At 39.4% G+C, this 23,547-nt stretch overlaps 2 protein-coding genes across 14 annotated transcripts in view; one reads left to right on the top strand and one right to left on the bottom strand.

The window, feature by feature from the left end:
• pih1d1 (PIH1 domain containing 1) overlaps positions 1 to 10,737 on the top strand; it is a 506,577-nt gene extending 495,840 nt beyond the window's left edge. For 9 of the 13 annotated variants that reach the window (XM_031904792.1, XM_031904791.1, XM_012965967.3 and 6 more), the window contains 9 exons: positions 979 to 1,045; positions 1,989 to 2,174; positions 2,271 to 2,332; positions 3,305 to 3,386; positions 5,618 to 5,714; positions 6,429 to 6,476; positions 6,928 to 7,018; positions 7,796 to 7,939; positions 9,574 to 10,737. In XM_031904792.1, coding sequence (XP_031760652.1) covers positions 979 to 1,045; positions 1,989 to 2,174; positions 2,271 to 2,332; positions 3,305 to 3,386; positions 5,618 to 5,714; positions 6,429 to 6,476; positions 6,928 to 7,018; positions 7,796 to 7,939; positions 9,574 to 9,609 — 813 coding nt within the window. In that variant the 3' untranslated portion in view covers positions 9,610 to 10,737. 13 annotated transcript variants of the gene reach the window in all.
• Positions 10,738 to 12,168: 1,431 nt separating this feature from the next.
• prl.2 (prolactin, gene 2) lies at positions 12,169 to 18,128 on the bottom strand. The gene is made up of 5 exons (XM_018095782.2): positions 18,023 to 18,128; positions 16,716 to 16,897; positions 14,938 to 15,045; positions 13,436 to 13,597; positions 12,169 to 12,535 (listed from the first exon to the last, which is right to left on the bottom strand). Exons 1-5 carry the CDS (start codon positions 18,039 to 18,041, stop codon positions 12,347 to 12,349), a joined length of 660 nt encoding a protein of 219 aa, XP_017951271.2. The 5' UTR covers positions 18,042 to 18,128; the 3' UTR covers positions 12,169 to 12,346.
• Positions 18,129 to 23,547: the final 5,419 nt, after the last annotated feature.

The raw sequence follows: 23,547 nt of genomic DNA, 5'->3' as shown, positions 1-23,547 counted from the left end.
CAGCCATACGCTGAGGTCGGAATGCATGGAGGAATATAAAGAGCTTGTATTCTTTGTACTCGAAACTTGGTTGTGGCAAGCCTTAGTGCATCATTCTTCTCCCATTTGTGTCTCTGAAATATACACATTAGACAAGTAATAGCATTTTCAAGATCTCTGTTCTGTCCCTCACTACCAACTTAAAGGAACAGATCAGATCAGCCCTCTTACTTTCTCCTGACAACTTCCTCAACAGCATCATGGTCGGAAACTGGCCAGCAGGTGGCACTGTTGTAACAACATTCATTCATAGTGACACAAAACAAAAACTGTAGTACCTTGTTAGCCAGTGTCAAAAATAATTAAAAAAACACAAATACAAGTTTATTGTAGAAATGATACCTATATTGGCTAACAATAAAAATACATTGCAAGCTTTCGGAGCTCTAAGGCCCCTTTGTCAGGGTATTTTGCCTGAAGAAGGGGCCTTAGAGCTCCGAAAGCTTGCAATGTATTCCTATTGTTAGCCAATATAGGTATCATGTCTACACTACTCTTGTATTTGTGTTTTTTTAATCATATTGACAGTAATTTATCCCTTAATATCCTGGAATTAAAAATAATAATAATCAATATAAATTGCCTAGAATAGCACTCTTGTCAATTTTATTACTTATCATTTAAGCACAATATCCTCTCTAAAAGTCCAAGAATGAAACTAATATTTCTGATTCAAATCTTCTGTTTTCTTTCTGCTCTATGCTGTATGTGTGAAAGTCTTCACATTTTTTTGTAGATATATCCCCTGAATACATCTATTAAATCAGTATCCCTTTTTAAGGTCTCCTCCTGGCTACAAATATATTTAAAATGGCTGATGGTATTTCTAACCAAGATTATTGCATCATTTGTGGTCTTCAAACTTTTTCCCATCACCGTGTGTATATATTTTAGAAGTGTATTTTTTTTAATAATCCTTAAATATGTCTCCTCCTAAAGGCTAAGCAAGAGATACAGAACAGATTACCCAGCACTCCTGAATCAAAACAGATCCGACCACAACCAGGTATATTTGGTTTCTCTTCTATGGATAATATGATTGCATGATAAATGCATTTGTAAAATTAGTTTAATTAGTTTTTTTTTTTTTTTTTTTAAACACTTTTACAATTTACTTTGATTCATTTTCTTTCAGTTTCTGAGCTGTTTTAGTTCATATTAACTTTTTTTTTGTAACTAATATACATTCAGAAGGAAAACAGTGTTCCTATGTTGCTCTGCTCAGGAAGGAGATGGGAAAGGGCATCTGATCTCTTTCTCGAGCAGAGCAACATCAGAACCCTTCTCTGTTTTCCTTCTGAAGGTATATCTCTTTGGCTGCCCAGTTACAGTAACTGACCAGCAGGCGCTATTGTTACAAAATTCATTATATTGGTTAAAAACAATTGTTAAATAGCAAATAATGGAAAAAATAATTAATGTAAACAGCAAAAGTGCTTAGCATAGCACCCTGGCCAATTTTTTATATATATATATATATATATATATATATTATATATATATATATTATATATATATACAGTTCCAGGACAGGTAGCACTCCACAAACAATAGAAAATGCCCGGGTGCTAATGCCAGTAAAAAATGAATCTAGGTGCATGGAAAAGCCAGCACTCACGGGACTTTTAACAACAGTAAAAAATAAAAGAATATACCAAAGCAAAGCGTCACAGCATGGTTTCTTTATTCATCCGACGTTTCAGTTCCAGCAGGAACTTTCATCAGGGAGAAACAGAAAGGAGCACACCCTTCAAGCAGAGGCAAATGCCCTCGGTGCTGGTCAAAAAATTCAATAGATAGACAGAGTACCGCACAGATAGACATGTGCGGTACTCTGTCTATCTATATATATATATATATATATAATTAGCCCGGGACATTTTATTATTTATTCCTGTCCTCAGAAATACCTGTGGTGTTAACTATCACTTGTGTTCTACCTTTGTAAGGTTTCTGCATTAAGACCCGGACCTCTGAAAATGCAAAGATCTTTATAAATATCTGCAAGACAAATGACATCCCAGCACCCCCAGATTTAAGTGAGGTGGAGCTGGTTAACATCTTGGAATCTGATGACCCTTCAGGATACCGTGTTCCTATGAGCATTGGAGAACCACATGTGGAAGTAGACAATAGTATGTTTTCATCCCTGCTGTCAGTAACCATGATTGGACAGAGCTGTCTGCTTTAGGAAGTTTGCTTACAATATTTTTCTTTATTTTTATTTGCAGGTGGGAACGGCTGCACAGTGTATGAAATTGTCATAAACAGCACTTTCTTTGATAAGATGAAGGTACCCACAATGTGATTGCAAGCAGTAAACAGGCAGGCATGGATATGTTAAAAGCAGCTGGTTTATAGGGATGTTATTGGTTTTTGGTAACACTATAGGTTATATATGCCTTTCTTGCAGAGTATAGGTAGAGTAAAGGTGCCCATACACAGGCCGATTCTAGCTGCTGATATTGGTCCCTTAGACTGATTCGGCAGCTTATCTGCCCGTGTATGGGCACTAACGACGGGCCTGCCTGACCGATATCTGGATATCTTAACTCTATTTTTGATATGTTCAAGAGTTTTATTTTAGTCAGCCCAAGAAAAGATTTTACTTTTTTGGGGATAATATATTTTTGCACAGCAGAGGGAGCACCCTTTAACACAGTGGAAGCAGTTGTAACAGCTTGTATTTATCATCTGTTGGTTATGTGCACCTATTTTTTTTTTGTTTTTTCAACTTGGCATCAGTGCTAAACTTAATTAGATAAATCTTTATGAATACAAATCAATGTTAGTTTAGTACAGGTAAGGGATCCCTTATACCAGACATCCTTTATCCAGAAAGCTTTGAATGACAGAAAGGCCATCTCCCATAGATTACATTATGAGCAAATAACTTTACTTTCTTGAAAATGATTTCCCCTTTCTTTGTAACAATAAAACGGTAGCTTGTACTTGATGAGACCTAAGCTGCAGGAATCCATCTTGGTGGCACAATAATGCTTTTGGGTTTATTTAAGGTTGAAATGTTTTTTAGGGTGAAGACACACAGAGCTACTAGTAGCAGCTACTTGTCTATGGCAGGGTATTTTCTGTAGTTTAGTAGCCGTGATAAGTAGCTGCTACTAAGTAGCTCAGTGTGTCTTCACCCTTAAGGTATGGTGATCCAAATTATGGAAAGATTCCTTATCTGTAAAACCCCTAATAGATCCTATACCTGTACCCGTGTGTGTTTATATGCATATTTCTGACATTTTTCTTTCCTCAGAGCAATGAGCTGTTCAGGGAATTTTTCATCACAGTGGCAATGGAGGGACTGGAAAACAAGTATGAAATGGAACTCTCTAGAGGTAACTGCTGCTGTGTGACATGGGATGTGCTGCTGTAAACTGAAAAGAATCCATATCTGTTTCTGTCACTTTTTCCCCTTAGTTTAGAAAAGGGGAATTCACACTGTTCCCCTGTAGTTGTTGCTGGGTACCACTTCCCAGCAATCTTTTGCTAGCTTTTGCTTCTGTATGTCCAACTGTTAATAACCCAGCACTATATATTATATTACAGCCTATTAAATGCAGGATAATACTTTACTGTAGGCTAAATAGGTCTAACGTAACACCCCTGATATAAATGGGCTTAGAGTCAATGTGCTGACAGCTTCAGGTTTTATTTCTTTATCCTTTCCTCTGGAATTAATACTTGGGCACATTATTAAACATGATAGACCTGGCTGCCAACTGGGGGGGGGGGAGAGTTGGTACAGTTGTGCCAGGCCCAAAGAAATCCTCTCCCGTAAGGGGGGTCCGGCCATGTTGCAAACGGTATGCGAATTGTGTAAGTTAAGTATACAGTTATGTCAAAACTTACACAATTTACGTAACTTCCAGAAACTTGCTTAACTTGCATATAAAACTAAAACAGTGCAAAGAAGCGTGATGGGCAGGAAGGGTAAAACTCGACTGACCGCCACTGAGTTAAAAACTTAACATGATACTGACACTAAAAAACTACTCTTCAAATTATAAAAGTTGCCTATAGGTCATACCTGTTATCCAGAAAGCTCTGAATTACAGAAAGCCTGTCTCCCATAGACTCCATTTTAATCAAATAATTTAGATTTTAAAACTGATTTCCTTTTCTCTATAATAATAAAACAGTAACTGTATTTGATCCCAACTAAGATATAATTACCCCTTATTGGGGGCAGAACAGCCCTATTGGGTTTATTTAATGGTTAAATGATTCCCTTTTCTCTGTAATAATAAAACAGTACCTGTACTTGATCCCAACTAAGATATAATTACCCCTTATTGGGGGCAGAACAGCCCTATTGGGTTTATTTAATGGTTAAATGATTCCCTTTTCTCTGTAATAATAAAACAGTACCTGTACTTGATCCCAACTAAGATATAATTACCCCTTATTGGGGGCAGAACAGTCCTATTGGGTTTATATAATGGTTAAATGATTCCCTTTTCTCTGTAATAATAAAACAGTACCTGTACTTGATCCCAGCAAAGATATAATTACCCCTTATTGGGGCCAGAACAGTCCTATTGGGTTTATTTAATGGTTAAATGATTCCCTTTTCTCTGTAATAATAAAACAGTACCTGTACTTGATCCCAACTAAGATATAATTAATCCTTATTGGAGGCAAAACAATCCTGTTGGGTTTAATTAATGTTTTATCGATTTTTTAGTAGGCAAGGTATGAAGATCCAGATTACAGAATGGCCCCTTATCTGGAATGCCCTTGGTCCCGAGCATTCTGGATACCTATACCTGTAATTGTTATGTGAAGTTCCTAAACCTGACTGTCCCATCTCAGCCTGTCAGTTATAGCTTCTAATGCAAAATTATGGCATAATAGCACTCAAAGACAAGTTACGATAGATGTAAAAAAATGTAATTTCTGGTTTCAGTATCTCTATAAGGTAAATTCCACTGCCCCCAATTAACTGACTTATTAGCACAGTAATTATTCATTTTAACTGTTTATATGAACTGCTTATTATAGAGTAACATCAGCTGTTTATATTGGGATCTATTTACTGAATTATATGAGTGGCTCCTATGTGGAATGATTGGTTATTGGGCCCCACAGCAACATCATTGGGTCCCTATGCAATTTACGTAACAGGCAAAAACCTACTTTACTTTTAAAGAGTCTTAAGTAACTTGTGTATAAACGCCACTGACTTATTAGCACAGTAATTATTTTTATGTTTACGTCTTTATGAACTACTATTGACTAGTTATAGGGCCCCACAGCAAGATCATCGGGCCCCTAAACTTTTGCAGTTTACATAACTTTGTAGCAATTTGTGTTACCTCCATATCAAGCAATAACAGCCAGAGCAGGGGCAGGAAGGAGTGTAGGGTTCCAATAAACTGCCCTTCTGCCCTTATTTAGGGGCTAAAAATGAATTGTATCATCGGTTACAAGTATCTATGCACATTTTATTTAAAAGACCAACTGGAATCCTGCAGACTTTAAATAACTACTTATTATATGTAATTAATCATTTATATATTTTTCTTTTTATAAAATCCTCAATCATATTTTCATGTTCCCCTTGCAGACTGGCGAATGCTGAAGAATCGTAAGTTCATGGGATCCATTTCTGATCAAAACATCAGAACAAAATCAAAGCCCATCATTCAGGAAATGGATACAAGGTACCCCCTATAAATATGAACATTTTTTGTTATTTCTTGCACTAAACAAGCCATACAGGGAAATAAAACTTCCTGATCCCTCTCAGTACAATCAAAACAAATCGGCAGTCCTTTGAGAAGACTTTGTGGAAATAAACCCCTCCTTTCCCTAAGCTGCAGCCTGTTAGACTTATAGATAAGGGAGCCCCTCATTATGCAGAGTGTATCATGTCCATCATAATGGCTGAGCTGAGTTATTAGCGACATTAGTGACTGCAAATTAGTATAGAATACATACATTAGTAGAAATGTAATTAGATATGTAATTAACATGTATAACTTTTTAATAGGTACTGTCAGAAAAAAATGCTTTACTGTAGGAATGGATCCTGGTGACCCACCCTAAAGTGATTGGCAGCGGCGTAACTACAGAGGAAGCAGACCCTGTGGTTCTAGGGGGGCCAGGCATGTAGGGGGCCCAGCAAGGCCCTAATTAATGAGCAGTTTAAGTATATCCTGGTTAAAAAAAACTAACCTTTTTTCTTCTGGCCTGAAATTGAATTTGCTGTGCGGCCCAGCAACATCTAGTTACACCACTAGTGATTGGCAGACCATTTTTAGGCCCACCTTGCATATGAATAACTAGTATAAGTGCTAGCTGCAGTGCATGTTCATGTTGTTTTTCCAGTTTTTGCATTTGGGAGGCTAACCACCGTGTTTTTTTTTTTTATTTAGTGCATCACAGAAACCTCAGAGCAAGCCCCTCATTTCAGAGATCAAAAGGTGTGTTCAGTATTACCTATACAATTACACTAATTTTTGCTGTTAGAGTGTTGCTAAAATGGTACTACTCTTATGGGGTTATGTAATAAAAGTAAGTTTGCCCAGGAGCAGTAACCCATAGCAACCAATGAGCAGGTAGCTGGACAGCCGTTTGAAAGAAAACATCTTATTGGTTGCTCCTGGGAAAACTTAGAGCCTTTTATTACAAGTTTAACAGTAAATAATGGTAAATAGTCGCACAATGTTAGAGTTCCTGAACACCAAATCAGCACTCAGTCCGTGCAGTCTTATGATTGCCATTCAAACTGGACATCCTATGGGTCAGCCCTACAGTTGGGGGGATGAAACAGGAGTGCAATACTAAAATATAATTAACCACTAAATATAATTTTAAGCTTCATTATGCTGAAACTCTAAGTTTTTTGTTTTTCCTCTTTGATTTGCTTTTCAGTTCACCAGAGGTGCCAAAGTACACTATTGTGGCAGAGCCGGCTGAAGGGCACCCAAGCTTCCTCGTTGCAGAGATCTCCTTGCCAAAAGTGGTAAGTTCTGCCTTGTTTCTATGTGTGACCGGAAAGTTGCAGAATAGGAAACAATACAAAATCAAGACTAATTCAGAAATGAGCAGAATGGGACCAACTATAACACACTGGGGGGCAAATTTGCCCCGTGGCAGTCAATCAGATGTTTGGTTTCATTGTTCTACCTAAAGTTGGCTGAAAGAAAAATGTCATCATTTATTGGTTGCTGTAGGTTAATGCCCAGGGGAAATTTCACTCTGTGTTTTTAAGTCAACCCCAATGACATTGAATCTTATGGCGAATTTCCTCTTTAATCCCATGCTTTCTAATGAATCCATTATTTTATCTTTGGGAATGCAGAGTTCAATATCTTTAATGTGGTTAAAAGAGAAGGAAAGTCATTTTGGCATTTTACTGCCAATAGATTCGCCACATTAGTGCCACCTAGAACACTATATTTATTCTGCAGAAAGCTTTACCATACCTGAGTAAAGAGCTTTCTCCATTTGTTTAAGACAGCAACTGCCATTTTAAGTAGCTTCCTGCACAGCTGTAGTTGGTAGCTCAGCATTCTTGTGGGAGAGGGGAGAGAGGAGAGAGCTGGGCAGACTCTGGCCCCAGGAATGAAGGATTTTTCTGAGAGAGGAAGTTGGATACCCTAAGAACCTGTTCTCAAAAAAAGGAGACAAGAAATCCTGTGTTTCTTTTGATAGAGGACTCAGTGCAGCATTTCTGTGTGTGCTTTCTGTGAGCTTACTTAGTGTTTACCTTTTCTTCTCCTTTAATGATTTTTTTTAGACATCAGTCAGATCCCTGGTTTTAGACCTTGGTGAAGATCGAATAGTGCTATGGGGAAGGCCAGATTTGTACCACCTGGATATCTTCCTTCCTTACAACATTGCCCAGGAGGAGAGTGGAGCACAGTTCAACCGAGACACAAAAGTAGGTGCCATATGAGTAACTGTAGCAGTATATCTGTTGTGTTACTTTACAAAAAAGCTAAAAATATGTATGCACCATCATTGGGTGTGTCTCTTATACTCTGCAAGCTGCAGTTTTAGTTTCATGTGGCCTTGCTTATGGTTACTCTCTTAACATACCACACTGCCCAGACCATGGCTATCAAGGTAAAGTATTATATGCTCTATGTAAGAAAATAATACAGATTTTTAAAGTTGCAGGGTTACAGCTGCCTAGATGCAGGGCTGGAACTAGGGGTAGGCAGAAAAGGCACATGCCTAGGGTGCAACAGTGGGGTGGGGGGGTTAGGACCCTGGGTATATACTTCTGCTGGCCTCTGTGTCTTCAGCCCAGCAGAAATGTCAGCAGTGGGGGCCGGTCAGAGAGAGTTGCATATGGAGGTGGAATGGGCAGGTAATGGGAGGGGAGAGTTGCAGGGTGGAGGGGATAAAGCCAGGGACTTGCCTTGGGCGCTCTCCTGTGTTGGTCCGGCTCTGGCCACATAGGCAACTTTCCTGCAGCACCATGAAAAATCTTTAGCAGGAAACATTCCCAGGATAAATGCACAGGCAACATATTATATTGCTGCCCAGAGGTCAACTGTGGAAATAACCAGTCTGTGTTTGTATTGTTATATGTTGGGTAAGGCGTATTGACTTACACCTAGCTGAGATGTAAAGAGACAAACAGTTACCTTACTCATTTTATACATCAGGTAAGGTTTGCTCTGGTCAAATGGGACACTGGTTTGTTGGTGATTAGAATTCATTGGGCAGGGCCTGCATTAACTTGCTGTGTTCACAGATCCTTCTTGCTGCATATTTGCATTACACTTCTACCTTATCTCTCCTCTGAGAATAGCATTGCTTAAAATAGATGCTGCTGTTCCTTCACTGGTATGAAATAGCTGTGCAGGCATAATCCACTCGGCATCACTTAGTCGCAGTTATATTGCAAATATGGAATGACAGTGTGTCTTCATAGTTTATATATAGTGCATATGCGTAGTTTCCCATAGGCAATAAGCTTTTGTTTTTAAAGCACCAAGACAAGTTTTCGTTTTCTTGCTGACTGAATGTTGCCTACATGAGTCTCTGTGTGTGTATATACTGTATATATATATATATAAAAATCCAACGATATAAGGTGCACACCAGGATCTTTTAAGGATAAAACATTACTTTTATTGTGTCATAGTATTAAAACAGGCCAACGTTTCGGTCTCCACCTAAGACCTTTATCACCTTTAGGTGGAGACCGAAACGTTGGCCTGTTTTAATACTATGACACAATAAAAGTAATGTTTTATCCTTAAAAGATCCTGGTGTGCACCTTATATTTTTGGATTTTTGGATAGTTTGATACATGGAGGTAGCACCCAGGTAATTTGTATTGTGAAAGTGTCTTGGACTGTATATATATATATATATATATATATATATATATATATATATATATATATATATATATATATATATATATATATATAGGTATATATATATATATATATATATATGTCTGTATTTTCATTGATGCACATTATTTCAGATGCCATAGAGTTTGCTTCCTGGCCTGCAGGATCCCCATTTAATATAACACTTGGTTGTATTTTCTAGGTGCTGACCATTACCATGCCAGTGCAACCAATATAACAAGACTGTGACGGGAAAGTTTGCAACTTCTTACAAATCCTATACAATATATAGGTCCAATGGATCCAAATCAGGAAAATCTGTTTGACTCGTCCCAATGTTTGGGGCTGGGATATAACACTATATAATAAATATTTTGTGTCATGGAACTGGGCCTGTTCTGCTTATTTAAAGCTTATAATAATCCATATTCTTTATTCTAACATCTTAAGGGACTTCAGATTTCTTAGTGGTTGCTATGGGTTCCTGCTACTGGGCAAACTTAGTGCCTTTTATTGCATATGGGGGTTTGGGTAATACAGAGACCAGTTTAGGTTCTGTAAACTGAACCTTGTACTATAGTGCTTTAAGGCAGCAGTGCAGACCATTGCACCCTTAGTAGCACCCTTAGAAGCTGCATCACTGCCCATTTTCTTAATACAGTGGCCAAACCCTGACTTACGCAACTACTAAATGTTGAGCTGGTAGTCTGCTATACCATTATCAGAAGTGGGGTTCTGTCTGTCAAATAAGTCTTAGCCTTAAGACATAATTTTATAATTAACCATCCTTCATATTTCATTTAAACACAAAGGTTCCCAAATGGGTGAGGCTGCCCCCCTTGGGGGCTTCAGAACCTTAGCTGGGCCCATGGAACCCATCTTGAAGGGCAGTTAGAGAAAATATTTAGGTGAACACATATTTAATGTTGCAGATACTAAAGTCTTTAACCTCTCTCTGTGAGCAAAAGGGGCCTGAGCCAACTATGGGCCCCAAGGGTTGTTGAACTGAATAATAAGTAGACAGCTATGCCATACTCACTTATGCTATATAACCAAAAAGTAATTGGTCTTCAGCATGCAAATGGGCAAACTAATGATCAATTTGATATTCATTGTCTAAGGTTCTGTACTTGTGCCAGGGTCTCCGGGAACGAGCTGTTACTGGGATGTGATGTTAGAATAAAGGGCAATATTTACTAAATATTTTCTTATCAACTCACTGGTCAGTCAGTAATAAATGCAAATGCAATAAATCTATGGTCTGTGACAACTCACTGTTACATCTATCAGCAAGATAGATGATCATTACAGAATCAATAATCAAACTCCTTTGTCCCTTTTATTTATATGGAAATAAAGGTGAAGCAAGAGAGACTGCATAGAATTTATTGCTGCCAACAGGTATCATTTGCCTCACAGAACTTTAAAACATCTTTATGTACATCATTATGCCATTAGCTTGTATAGAGGTGCTATGTTTTATACGTTATCTCACATAATGTGGCAGGAAAATCCTGAAAAGAGGGATGTGTATATGTTTAAAGGCACCACTAGGATGCTTAGTATTGCGGCCTTGCAGCACTTGGTGGGGGTACTGGGTTCAATTCCAGCCTGGGCCATCTGCAAGGAGCTTGCATGTTATCCCTGTGCTTACTGGGGGTTCCTCCGGCTACTCTGCTTTTCCTCCCAACCTACAGGCAGGTTGGCTCCTAGTAAATGTGATAGGGACCTTGGATTGTAAGCTCCACTAGGGCAGGGACTGATGTGAATGCATATAATCTCTATAAAGCACTTCAGAATATGTCTGCACTGTATAAATAATACTTTTTGGTGGCATTTGCAGCCACACAGGCTTCTTTTAATTATAAAGGGAAGTCACACTGTTTTCTTTCTGCCAATTGTGATATAAGCCTTAAGGGGTCTGTGGCTATTCTTTAGCTGCCAGAAGCCTGACGCTGTGGCTCAGTGTTACCGAAAGGGTTGATTCTGCTTCTATGTTTAGATTTTGACCCAAATTGCAGGGAAGGGGGGCGGGACCAACCTGGTTGCATCATTTGTCGTCATATCTCTACTAGGATCAATTGAGACTGATGTGCAGAGAAAAAACACCTCTAGGTGGAGCATAAACCCCCCAGCAGCACTTTCCAATAAAACAGTTGGGGGGAATGCAAAAAGCACTGCTAAAAAGGCGTAATTTTTTATTTATGACTGTCAGTGTCCTTCTGCCATTCAGTGGTGAAGGCTAAAATCCCTACCTGGGGGTGGCCCTACAATGGTCCATACTTGTTCCCAGCAGTGACACTCATAAAAATGTCCCATATAAGACACTGTACCCCACAGGGGTCAAATTGGGGGGACACTATGGTGGAACTAATTTGCTATGGGAAAGCCACCAATGATCGACTTCACTATTTTCACTCTCAGCCTATGGTTTTTTTTCATGCAAATCAATGTTGTGCAGAAAAAAGTCCATGAGCACATGGGATTTTGGGTTTTCCAAGAGAAAGAACCCTCTGTGCCTCCAAAACCAGCGGGAATGCAGTGACTGATCTCTTCCTACCCATAGGACTTGGATAAGGATAATGGATAAAGGCCGGCCTGTATATTTATATCTGATATCATCACATTTTAGAGGTTGGGGCATGGGAATTAGGGTGGAAATTATTACAGTAAAATATTTATTTATGGGTCATAGTTTTAGTTTGGTAGATTTGAAGGCTTCAGGTATATTATAGTGTGTAAGCCAACATCACTAGTGATGTTGCCCATAGCAACCAGTCAGCAATAAGATTTATACATTTACCTACAAGTTAGAAAACAAAAGCAAAGATCTGATGCTGGCTTACACATAATAAATATGTCCCCTGATGTAATGCAGTCGGGAATATCCCTAGATAAGTGCAGTAAAAGAACAGAGCTAGGATGTCTAACCATAGAGGTGACATTGCAGACAGAGTGACACCCAAGTGGCGCCTTTAGCAGTTGCTGGCATGCACCATACGGCACCGCAGGATCTTCAGGTAGTTGTCTATCTTGTTGGAATCCCTCCGGAAACAGTGCAGCAAGTGATAGAGGGCGTAACTCTCCGAATCTCCTTTTGGCATCCTGGGATCCAACGGGCCGAACCACTGAGGGTAGAAGTCATCTCCCAGATTGCTTTGCATCTAAAGTTAAGGGCACTGTTAGTTTTGCTAGACCCATAGTATCACATATCCTGGCCGGTGTGATTAACGGCAAAGGTAGGGACCTCATTAATAAATATATAAGCTAATTTACAAATATAGGGGTGACATTGCACCACTACTGTGATCCATAAAAAATAAAATCAGATCCTTGCATTCATTGTCTATATTGTAGTCGTATGCTGATCACAATTTAGGGGGGCATTTACTAAAGGTCATATTTTTTTTCACGATTTGTATTTGTATTCAGGGTTTTTTTTTTTAATTCTTTCATTTGTACGACAATACAAATATTTGTGTTTTTTGCATTTTTACGTGTCTGTAGTTCATGCTTTTTGTAAAAGGCTTTCTTAAATCACTTGGCATTCATTGTTTTAGAGCAAATGTAGTTGTGGTGTCATAAACCTATAAAACCACAAAAATCATAATGTTGACAAATCTGAACAGATTAAAAAAAAAAAATCAGAACAGTTTTATCAAAAATATGAGATTAGGCTCAGTACAGAAATAATCAACCACTTTCTATTCATTACAATGGAATTTTTAGAAGCGTATTTGTCAATGGGTGAAAGTTAGAGTTCACCATTTGATAAATACACTTTTAAAAATCCCATAGAAATAAATAGAAAGTGGGAAATTGTTTTATGGTGATCCCTAATCTCACATTTTGATAAATATGCCCCTAATTGTTGTGGCTGCTATTGGTGTCACAGCCTAATGCTATCCAGCACAATCTACAACAATAACTATGCATTTTTTTCAGCTCATGTTGATTACAGGTGGGTGTTGTCCCTTTAATAATATAATATTAACCCCCCCCCCCCCCCCCCAGTTGACAAACAGAATATCAATGCCCTTTGTATTGGGTGGATAGCTGCTTACCCTTCCAGCAATCCTATCAATCCCTCCCTGCAGGATCTTAGCGTGTTCCTCTACTTCTTTCACTTTACTCGCCATGTTGTCTGGAGCCTCCAGCGCCAAATGCTGCAGGGGTTGGTTCCATGAGCGCAGCAACTTCTGCACCAGGTTAATCAGGTCGTCGTGCTGTGGAACCAAAATAAAGAAGGTGAGTAACAGCTGAAAGCACTTTGATCTTATGAACGCACAGGTGAGTGCCTATGGGCACTATTATAGTTGCTCCTTATTATGTAAGTGTTGGCATTTCCATGGGTATGTGCATAGGCCTCAGTCTCTCATAGTACTGAATCTGAATGAATAAATATGTAGAGCAAGAGGCCATTTATCAGGGGAGCTATATTGGTACATTAGCTACTTTTGATGAATAGAAGTTATTTTCTCTGCAAACAATTGCTTGGGAATCAAACCATAAATGCCCTTTGCATTATATAGTACAGTATATAATACAGAATAATGGTGAGCACACCGACATTTCATCTGTGAATTACATCCCTTACCTTAAACAGAGCTAGGACCCATAAGAACCAATCCCCAAGCAGCAATAATTGGTCCCCTGCTTAAAAGCAAGAATCTGGTTAATGAGGGTTACTAGAACTCATACAGACTTTGCAACTGCTCCTTTATCCCACAAATTGCTAAAAATACATGTAGCAGCCTCTTTAACCATGACTAGACCCTGCACAATTCAGCCCATATTCCTATCAATGAATTAGAATGGTTAGAATGAACCTCCAATCTCTTCCCTATCCACCTAGATCAGTGGTTCTCAACCTTCCTAATGCCGTGACCCTTTAATACAGTTCCTCACGTTGGTGTGACCCCCAACCATAGAGGAGCGGTGTCTTGGTTCCTAAGACCATCGGAAGTGTGTGTTTTCCGATGGTCTTAGGCAACCCCTGTGAAAGGGTCATTCGACCTCCAAAGGGGTCCCGACCCACAGGTTGAGAACCTAGCATAGATACAGGCTGGCCTAGATTTAGGGCAGGGATCCCCAAACTTTTGTTTTTACAAATGAGCCACATTCAAACAGTTGGGGAGCAACACAAGCAGGAAAATGTACCTGGAGGTTGTTGGGGACTGATATAGGGGATGGAAGCTATAAAAGAAAACCCACTTAATCCAACTTATGCACAATATTGGTGAGTCTTCTGCTGCCCTTGGGACTGGACACCCATGTAATGTTTTCTAATAGCCCCTTGTGCGCTTAGGTGTATCTGTGTATCTGTGTATCTGTGTATCTGCAAGCTCAGGGAAGCCATGCAGCCAACTAGGCATTTTTTGTCCCCTGTGTCAGTCCCTGAAGTCATATAAACACAAAGGTTACACAAATATCCCAATACATTTATAGGGTTAGTGATTTATATTGTACCCTGACCCTATCTACATATTCCCTGCCTTGTTGTGCTACAGATGCCAGGGAGCCACACAGGGGTAACACACACTTGTGCCGTTCTGTATGTACTTACGTGCGTCTGCAAAGCCTGGTCCTTGTCCTCCGGGGTACTTAGCGAGGAGGTGTGACAGCTGCTCATGGATTTGCCCAAAAACTGGCGGCCCTGGGAGAACCGTTGATCCTGGAACCATAGAGGTCCAGTTAATTGATTTGCTTGTCTATGTGAAAGTGAACATTCCAATTGCTGGTTCAGGTATAATTCTAAAGGGTAACTATCACACACATAAGTGCCCCACACTCTAGATGGTTGGTGGTGCAGTTTTATAGTCCCTAAAGGGGTTGTTCACCTTTAAATTAACTTGTATGATCTTATGGATAAGATAATACAGTTCTAAGCAACTCTTCATTTGGACTTCATTATTTATCTTTAATAGTCTTTTTTTTTTAATATTATTTGCCGCCTTCTTCCGGCTCTTTCCAGCTTTCAATTACCCTGGTAGCCCATAAACTATTGCCCTGTGAGGCTACAATTTTATTGTTATTGTTACTTTTTCTTACTTATATTTCTATTCAGGCCTCTCTCCTATTCATATTCCTGCCTCTAATCCAAACCACTCCCATTATTACAAGAGATCTATCTATAGTCCCAAGCTGGACTTGGATTTCTTACTATTGAGTGCTATTCTCATATCTACCACTAGGGGCTTGTGAGCATTTTTTTTTTTTTTAGCAATACAGCTGTCTGGGTGCTGTTATCATGCTACTTTGCCATTGTTCTGCTTATCTGCTGCTGTGGGGGAGAATGGAGTGGGGCGATATCACTCCAACTTGCAGCACAGCAGTAAAGAGTGACTGGAGTTTATCAGAGCACAAGTCACATAACTGAGGGCACCTGGGAAACTAAAAACATGTCTAGCCCCATGTCTAATTTTAAAATGCAGGATTCTGCTAGAGGAGTGCTATTAACTTATGCAATTTATAAAAACATGTTTTTCCATGACAGAATCCCTTCATATCACCGAATAACATACTCTGTCCTTTAGCCAAATGCTTATTCATCCTTCCTTCAAATCCTGGGCTTTGTGGGTTATAAATTCTTTCATTGTTAAAATCCAGCTAAGCTTTATTGACTCTTAATATATATCCAGAGACTGCTTGTTTGGTTATTTATGTTCTTTTAAATGCCCTTGGATGTAGACATACATTTAGTAGGCAAAGCAGATGCCCCAGTCCCAGCTGCCTACTTTAAAGGGGAACTCCACCCAAACACAACGTAATCTTTTTGAAAAAGTAACATAAATATCTTTGCAATATACATCAATTAAAATATATGCAGCCTTTTAATGTAATAATATGGTTTGGAACCGTTCCCTAAGCCCCGCCCCTGTTCCCCTGCTGATCTGGCTGACTACTTTGTGACTCAAATAAATGTAACAGTAGTCACGTGTCCCCTGCCTGACTTCAACCTCCCAATCCCACAATTCCCTACACATGTGATGTCAGTAAGGAAAGGTTATGTAGTTTCTGCATGCTGTCTGTAAACTGTTACAATTTTTAACATCAATATTCAAGCCCCTCCTCCCCTGCCAGGATTTCAAATGTGGCAGAAAGAGAAGAACTGTTTGCAGCTGGATTCAGCATATAAAATGTTATTTATTCACTTTTTAAAGAAACAGATTACAGTAATCAGTATATTAGGGGTTTCTGTGTTGTGTGGGGCTCTTTAACATATATTGGTTTGGAAGCCGGAGTTCCCCTTTAATATTTGAATTATGAATCAAGAAGATAATGCAATAGTTTTAATGCTTGGGGTAAATCAGAAGAGGAACTTTAAGTCTGTGCTCTACTCACCAGATCTTCGTACATCTCAGTGGACAGAGAATGGATATAGTGTGATAACTTTACGGCTCGGTCAAAGAGGTCACTGAGCAGAACCTGGCACTGGAAACTCCCTGGGGTGCATATTGGCATAGAGGACGCCATCTTTCTCATCTTGAACCCATCAGACATCAACAGTGCAAGAAGCATGATACCTGGAGAGGAGATCACGAAACAGTAAATACCAGGTTAAAAAAAATGTTCTCGGATACCTATAAACAGTAACACTATACCATTACCATTTATATATAAGTCATTTACTAAGCAACACACATACATTGTACCTCAATGGAAGTATTTCGATTTCAGTAATTGGTGACACCTTTAAGCTTTACATTATATTATATATATATGAGTTGGCACAATAACATTGGCAATGTCTGTTATTTATGGTAACCCATAGTAACCAATCAGATGTTTGCTTTTATCTTTCTACCTGCCCTGCACCAGTATAGGTAGACTGCTTAGATACTATGTAAATCTGAAACTTTGTTGATCTTTTGCTACTTTCTATACTTCCTAATGGTTTGTTTGTTGAGGGTGCACAGTGAATCTCAAAATTGTAAAAAAAAAGATCCTCTATCATCATAGTAAGGTAAATAATTATATACAAATTTCTTCATAATCAAAAAAAATACCCAGGACAGTAAAAAACTGGGCATCCCAAATCTTACCATGAATGAACTTCAGATTGGTCCCCTTCATGTTCTTTGAGCCCCAATTTTGAGAACCTATGGCTTAGGCTTGGGCATCCCAAATCTTACCATGAATGAAATTCAGATTGGACCCCTTCATCTTCTCTTTGAGCCCCCATTTTGAGAACCTATGGCTTAGGCTTGGGTATCCCAAATCTTACCATGAATGAACTTCATATTGGACCCCTTCATCTTCTCTTTGAGCCCCCATTTTGAGAACCTATGGCTTAGGCTTGGGTATCCCAAATCTTACCATGAATGAACTTCAGATTGGACCCCTTCATCTTCTCTTTAAGCCCCCATTTTGAGAACCTATGGCTTAGGCTTGGGTATCCCAAATCTTACCATGAATGAACTTCAGATTGGACCCCTTCATCTTCTCTTTGAGCCCCCATTTTGAGAACCTATGGCTTAGGCTTGGGTATCCCAAATCTTACCATGAATGAACTTCATATTGGACCCCTTTATCTTCTCTTTGAGCCCCCATTTTGAGAACCTATGGCTTAGGCTACATTTTCACTTAAGAGTTAGTCCATGACAAAATTCAAGTACCCAGAAGAAAACCCATTATCATGCAAAGGTTACCTCTTATTGAGCTGGCCATGGCTAGGGTCTGTTCTGCTGCAAGGCTTTGCTTGACTTGTGGCTCTCCAACCCCAGGAGGCCACCAGCTTTATACCTTCTACCCCCATGACCACATGAAGAACTTTGTTCCTTGACATCACGATGGTAATCAGAAACCCAGACACCTCATTTCCTTACATTCATATTTAGGATAGAACTCTAGCTGGGTTGAGTGCTATTAGCAATAATATCTGCATTTTCAATGTTTTAATTATTTCGCTCCCAAATGTCAGCTCTTCCTCAATTTATAGACAAGCTATGCATGAACTTCCAACCTCACAGCAGCTCATTAAGATTTTCAGTTAAGCATATATAAATACATTGTGGACCTGCTTTCAACTGTAGACACCTGACACCTAATAACTTGCCCGCAAGTAGCAGATCTAATGAACTTCAGACATATGATAAAATAACCAGTAGATATTCTATCTCAAAAGATCTGGTTTTAATAAAAACTATGAAGGTAATGTAATAAATTATGTTTGTATGTAAGTTTGCTACTTGTCTAGTAACCCATAGCAACCAATCAGCAGATAGCATTTACTGGTAACCATGGGTTACTAGATGTGGGCAAACTAGACATGTTTATATTATATTACTCTTTATGACGCTTACTAATTATTGACCTACAATGACTAACTGAAACATGACATGGTCTTCAAAGGCCCTTGCATTACACAGCTGGAACAGACAAAATGGGTCATTTACTGGCAACTCTGATGCAGGTGCAAAAGCACCAAGGGGTACAACAATGCACATACAGTACTCCCCCCCCCCCGTATCACCTGTCATGAATATTGTATTTTCAAACACAAACATTGGGGCAAACGTAGGTCTCTAAAATGGAGCAGTAATTCTGTTAGATGCAGGACAGGTGAACAGGCAATAAACATGGCGGATTACCCTATTTTAGCACTTTGCACCCTGCCCTGCAGGTAATAAATGATCCCTAATATCTACTTTGAAGAAATACAGCATGTTGTTTTGGAGGGTCGTGTCCAACTCAATGTATGTGTACAAAATGGCATCAGGTACTCTGTATCTCAGGGTCCATAAATACTTTTAATGTGACATAATAATATAACGAGAGCGTATAATTGGATGCAGAGTACGTTCGTTTATAAGAAATGCTTTGGAGTATCATGAAGATAAGATTCTGATAGTAAGCAGGCAAAGTTCTAAGACAAAAGACTAAGGGGCAGATTTATCAAAACCCGAGTTCGAATCCCGAATGGGAAAAATTCGGATTGGAAACGAAAATTTCTGAAGATCGCAAATATCCCGAAAATGCTTACGAAAAAATCGTATTAGTCACAAAAAAATCGTATTAGTCACGAAAAAATCGTATTAGTCACGAAAAAATCGTATTAGTCACGAAAAAATCGTATTAGTCACGAAAAAATCGTATTAGTCACGAAAAAATCGTATTAGTCACGAAAAAATCGTATTGGCGATCCGAAAGTCACTTAATTTTCGTACCAAACCATTGCAAACAGCGGCAGTCTTTCCGAATTTTTCACGCGGGCGCACGACTTTTCGCCCGACTTTTCCGTGCGCCCACGCGAAAACGCCGCGGCCGCTCGAAAAAATCGGGCGCGAATCCACTCGGCGCGTTCGGACCCGTTCGGGTCTTAATAAATCTCCCCCTAAGGGTTAAAAGATGCAAGATATTGTCAGCTGAACTGTCTACAAATAATGACCTATGGAGAGACAGCGAGCAATGTCATGTGATGTGAGGCAAGTGCACTTATATGTGATTTGTGCCGTAAGAAACCTAGCCTGTAATTAATTGCACTGGGCTGCTCCATTGCTTTCCAGTTTCCCTTTAATGTACTTATGATTATTTCAAAGTAACTCCACAGCATTCACACCTCTGTGCGTTTCAGATGTCACCAAACTTACATAGTGCCATTGTGATTGGATTAGTGAAAGAGTATATATATGCTGAGGGCTTCCCATACCAGTCAGTCGGACTGAAGAAGCTGCTCGGATGAGTAGTGAAACGTCTTCAATGATTACTTAACAAGTCCAGTTGCTTTAGATTTATTTATACTAGATATACCATGACCTGGATGAAAATCTTCATAGTCATGTCATGCTTTTGCCAGTTATCTCCCAATAACAACTTTATTGCGAATGGATCTTCTCGAAAATATTTATGTAGGTGAGGAATAGATGCTCCATAGACATACTATCAGATTTAAGCACCAGATCCTGGGATGGGAGGGATCACAATTGACACAGGAATGTAATAGTTTCTTGTGATTTATTCCATTTATATAAGGAGTGTATTATTCCATCTATAAGGAGAGTATGTGTTCTTCCTATGTGTGTGGGGGTAAATAGTATCAAACACTCTGTAGAATAACTGGATAGATAATAGCACTGACTAAGGTCGGCTGCATGTATATAACAATCAGGCTGATTTATGTTGAGGGTCTTTTATAAATGAACAATTCCACGCTCATTGTAATACAAGGTAAGTTACTCCATTCAAAGGGGACCTTTCATCTAGACATAAAAAGCTGTATAATAAAAGTCCTTTGCAAATTAAACATGAAGCCCAAATTCTTCTTTCTTTAAATAAAACATCCATACCTGTTATAAAGGTATTTAAAAATCCGAGCTGTCAGTCATATATTGCCTGCTCCGTCTCTAAGCCTCAGGCAAAAAGGTAGGGCAGTCAATTACTTTCACTTTCCATTCAGCACTTCCTAGGTGTCACTGTTCTCTTCATAATTCCCCTCCCTCCTTATGATCTATATTAAGTTTCCTATTCTGTGGGGCGAATTGATTGCAGTTCCTTTTTGGCACAGCTGATTTCCCATTGCAATAGGTACAGCCTGTAGTTTATTGCCAATAGAGTCACAACAGGGCAAGCTAGAACACTATATTTATTCAGCTGCCATTTTAGCTTGGTCTGATGTCACTTCCGTGCTTGTATCTCTCACTGCTGAGGGGGAAGGGGAGGGGTAAAGAGGAGCAAGCGGTGGGATGTTTGAGTTGAGCAAAGGAAGTCTGATACCATAACCCATGTGTTCAAAATAGAAGAAAGGGAATGCAATACTTTTTCACTGTATTTACATAGACCTTTCTGATAAAGCTCAGTAGTTTTTTACCTTTCCTTCTCCTTTAAAGTGATTTATCTTTAAGTTAACTTGTAATAGGTTATAGAATGTCCTATGTCTAGCAACTTTGTAGTTGATCTTTATTGAAAGATTTGCCTTCCTCTTCTACATCTTCCCGGCTTTCAAATGGGAGGTCACTTACTACTGTTACAAAATAAACCATTGCTCTGTGATACTACAGTTTTATTATTCCTGTCACTTTTTATTCCTTATGTTTCTATTCAGACCCCCTCCAGTCTCTCAAACCATTGCCATTAAGATACATTTGCCTATTAACTGGAAGTCATGGAAGCCGTATGTGGATGTCTCTTGGATTCTGTGAGCAATGCTGTCTACACCCTAGACCAGGGGTGGGCAAACTACGGCCGTCTGGCCCGTTGGCCTTTTTTTTTTTTGTAACTTACAATTTTTATTGAAAGATTTTGGGGGTACAGAAAGAAAGAAGGGAAAGGGTTAGCAGTTTCACAAAGCATAGTAAAGCATTTTATACCTTTGTTTATACATTTGTCGTCTGTCACAATCATATATTGAGAGAAAAAGGGGACAGTAGAAAGGAGATATATGGGTTGGGGGGGGGGAGGTTGTTTAGCCATAGATTGAGGGGAGAGAGCTCCAGAAAGGCTTTGTCTTATCTGTATAGGAATACCCAGGTCTAAGTTTGTGTTGGCCGTGTGAGTAGGTCCCAGGGTGACCATACCTTTGCCCGTTGGCCTTTTTAATCCGGCCGCCGACTCCGCAAGTCTCATCACGCGAGACTTGGACTGACGGGCTGAGACGACGTAACGCTGGCCTGGCTCGTCTGTCAAACCCCCGGCCCGTCTGTTGGCACCTGAGCCAAAAAGTTTGCCCACCCCTGCCCTAGACTCCTCCCCAAAATGTTTTCTTTTGAGAAAATTGGATTTTTTTCTTGGTATCCCTATAGCAGTATAACTGGCTGATTGGCACCTTCACTAACCTGCTACAGACAACCTGTCTGACTGGCAGAGCCCCCAGCTTTCCCTGTGCGTCTCAAACTTACATTTCTATCTCAAATATACACATAAATATAGAAATAACAAGGACACGTTGCAGACGATGATAATTAACTGTGAAGACTGTTCCATTCTATAGCACAGCCAGCTCATCATTAATACAAAACCTGTTGCAGGGCGGTAATGAGATATGCAGTGTTGTGTAAGAGCCGTGTAATGCATACATGAATATTTCTATTCAACCCTGAGGGCTCTCTAAGCCCATGAGATCTTTTTACATGGTTAATTAAGACTCCATTATGAATAGCAAAGTGTGTGTTGAGTATGAATTTAGCATTTTTACAAATGGTCTTCTTTGTAATGTGCCTAATGTTGTTTTATTTTTGAGGAAAACAATGGGACTGAGACTTATAGACAGCTATATTTTCATTCCAGGGGACCCAAAGCAGTCTGTTGTAGTCACGGCATCTACCTTTTTCTCCAATGAGAATGCATGTTTTAGGAGGTAGAACAGCTTATCAAGAACACAAAGATTCGAACAAGGGAGTCCTTGAGATTCAATGTCCATTAATTATGTCTTCACATTTTAGGCACACCCGAGCGTATCCCATTCATTCGGGTGCAGGCACAAGTAGCAGGCGTAGGGCTGAATTTTCGCCAAGCGTTTTTCCGCTTGCCGAAAATATCAGCCCTACACCTCGTGTGGCATCAGCCTTAACCACCTCTGCATGTCTGTAAAGATTGGGGGTCATTTCAGATCATTTTGTGCCTCTCGTATCCTTTTCAAAGCATAAAATACACAAAATGTGTTTATATGGGTTTTCTTGCTTTGCGATCATGAAAGGCCCACTGTGTTTAATTCCAAAACAAATTGCCGAGCAATAGGCTGGCTGTTATTTCTAGTCTAGCTGATCAACAAATGTATTATGGGAACAGATATGGTTCTTAAGGTGGCCACACTCGCACCGATATTATCACACAAAACACAGTGCATGTATGTTGGGAGACGAGGCGACTTATATAAGTAAAAGCCCTGGGTATCAGTTGTCTTGCACAATGGTAATCGTGGAAGCGAATGTAAAATAAAACAAATAGAACGCAATCTAGTGAAGTACATTAAAATAACAACAGCACCAAACGTGCAAAGTGGCAAAATATTATATATCAGTGCACACGCAATCTGTCAATTCAAATGCTCACCAGATGTATGTAGGATAAAGCCCATAGAAACACAGATCAAATATTGTTTGCAGTCATTGCCCGATTCTCAATGGGTTAAATAGAAGAGAACATGGATAGTGAAATACAGTTTATTAAGACAAAAAACCCTGCGCAATGCAGGCTACTCACACTGTTCAGGAGTAATGGAGGCAGTAACAATAGTTCA

This window comes from Xenopus tropicalis, chromosome 7 (genome assembly GCF_000004195.4).
Source record: "Xenopus tropicalis strain Nigerian chromosome 7, UCB_Xtro_10.0, whole genome shotgun sequence".
NCBI lineage: Eukaryota > Metazoa > Chordata > Amphibia > Anura > Pipidae > Xenopus > Xenopus tropicalis.
This window is presented reverse-complemented; position numbering and strand designations above follow the sequence as displayed.

Excerpts from the sequence above, each read along its gene's own strand:
- prl.2 (XM_018095782.2), bottom strand. Across the intron at positions 13,598-14,937 it reads ACCAGGCTTTGCAGACGCAC|CACGACGACCTGATTAACCT; the intron begins GTAAGTACATAC and ends TTGGTTCCACAG. Across the intron at positions 12,536-13,435 it reads TTGATAGGATTGCTGGAAGG|ATGCAAAGCAATCTGGGAGA; the intron begins GTAAGCAGCTAT and ends CCTTAACTTTAG.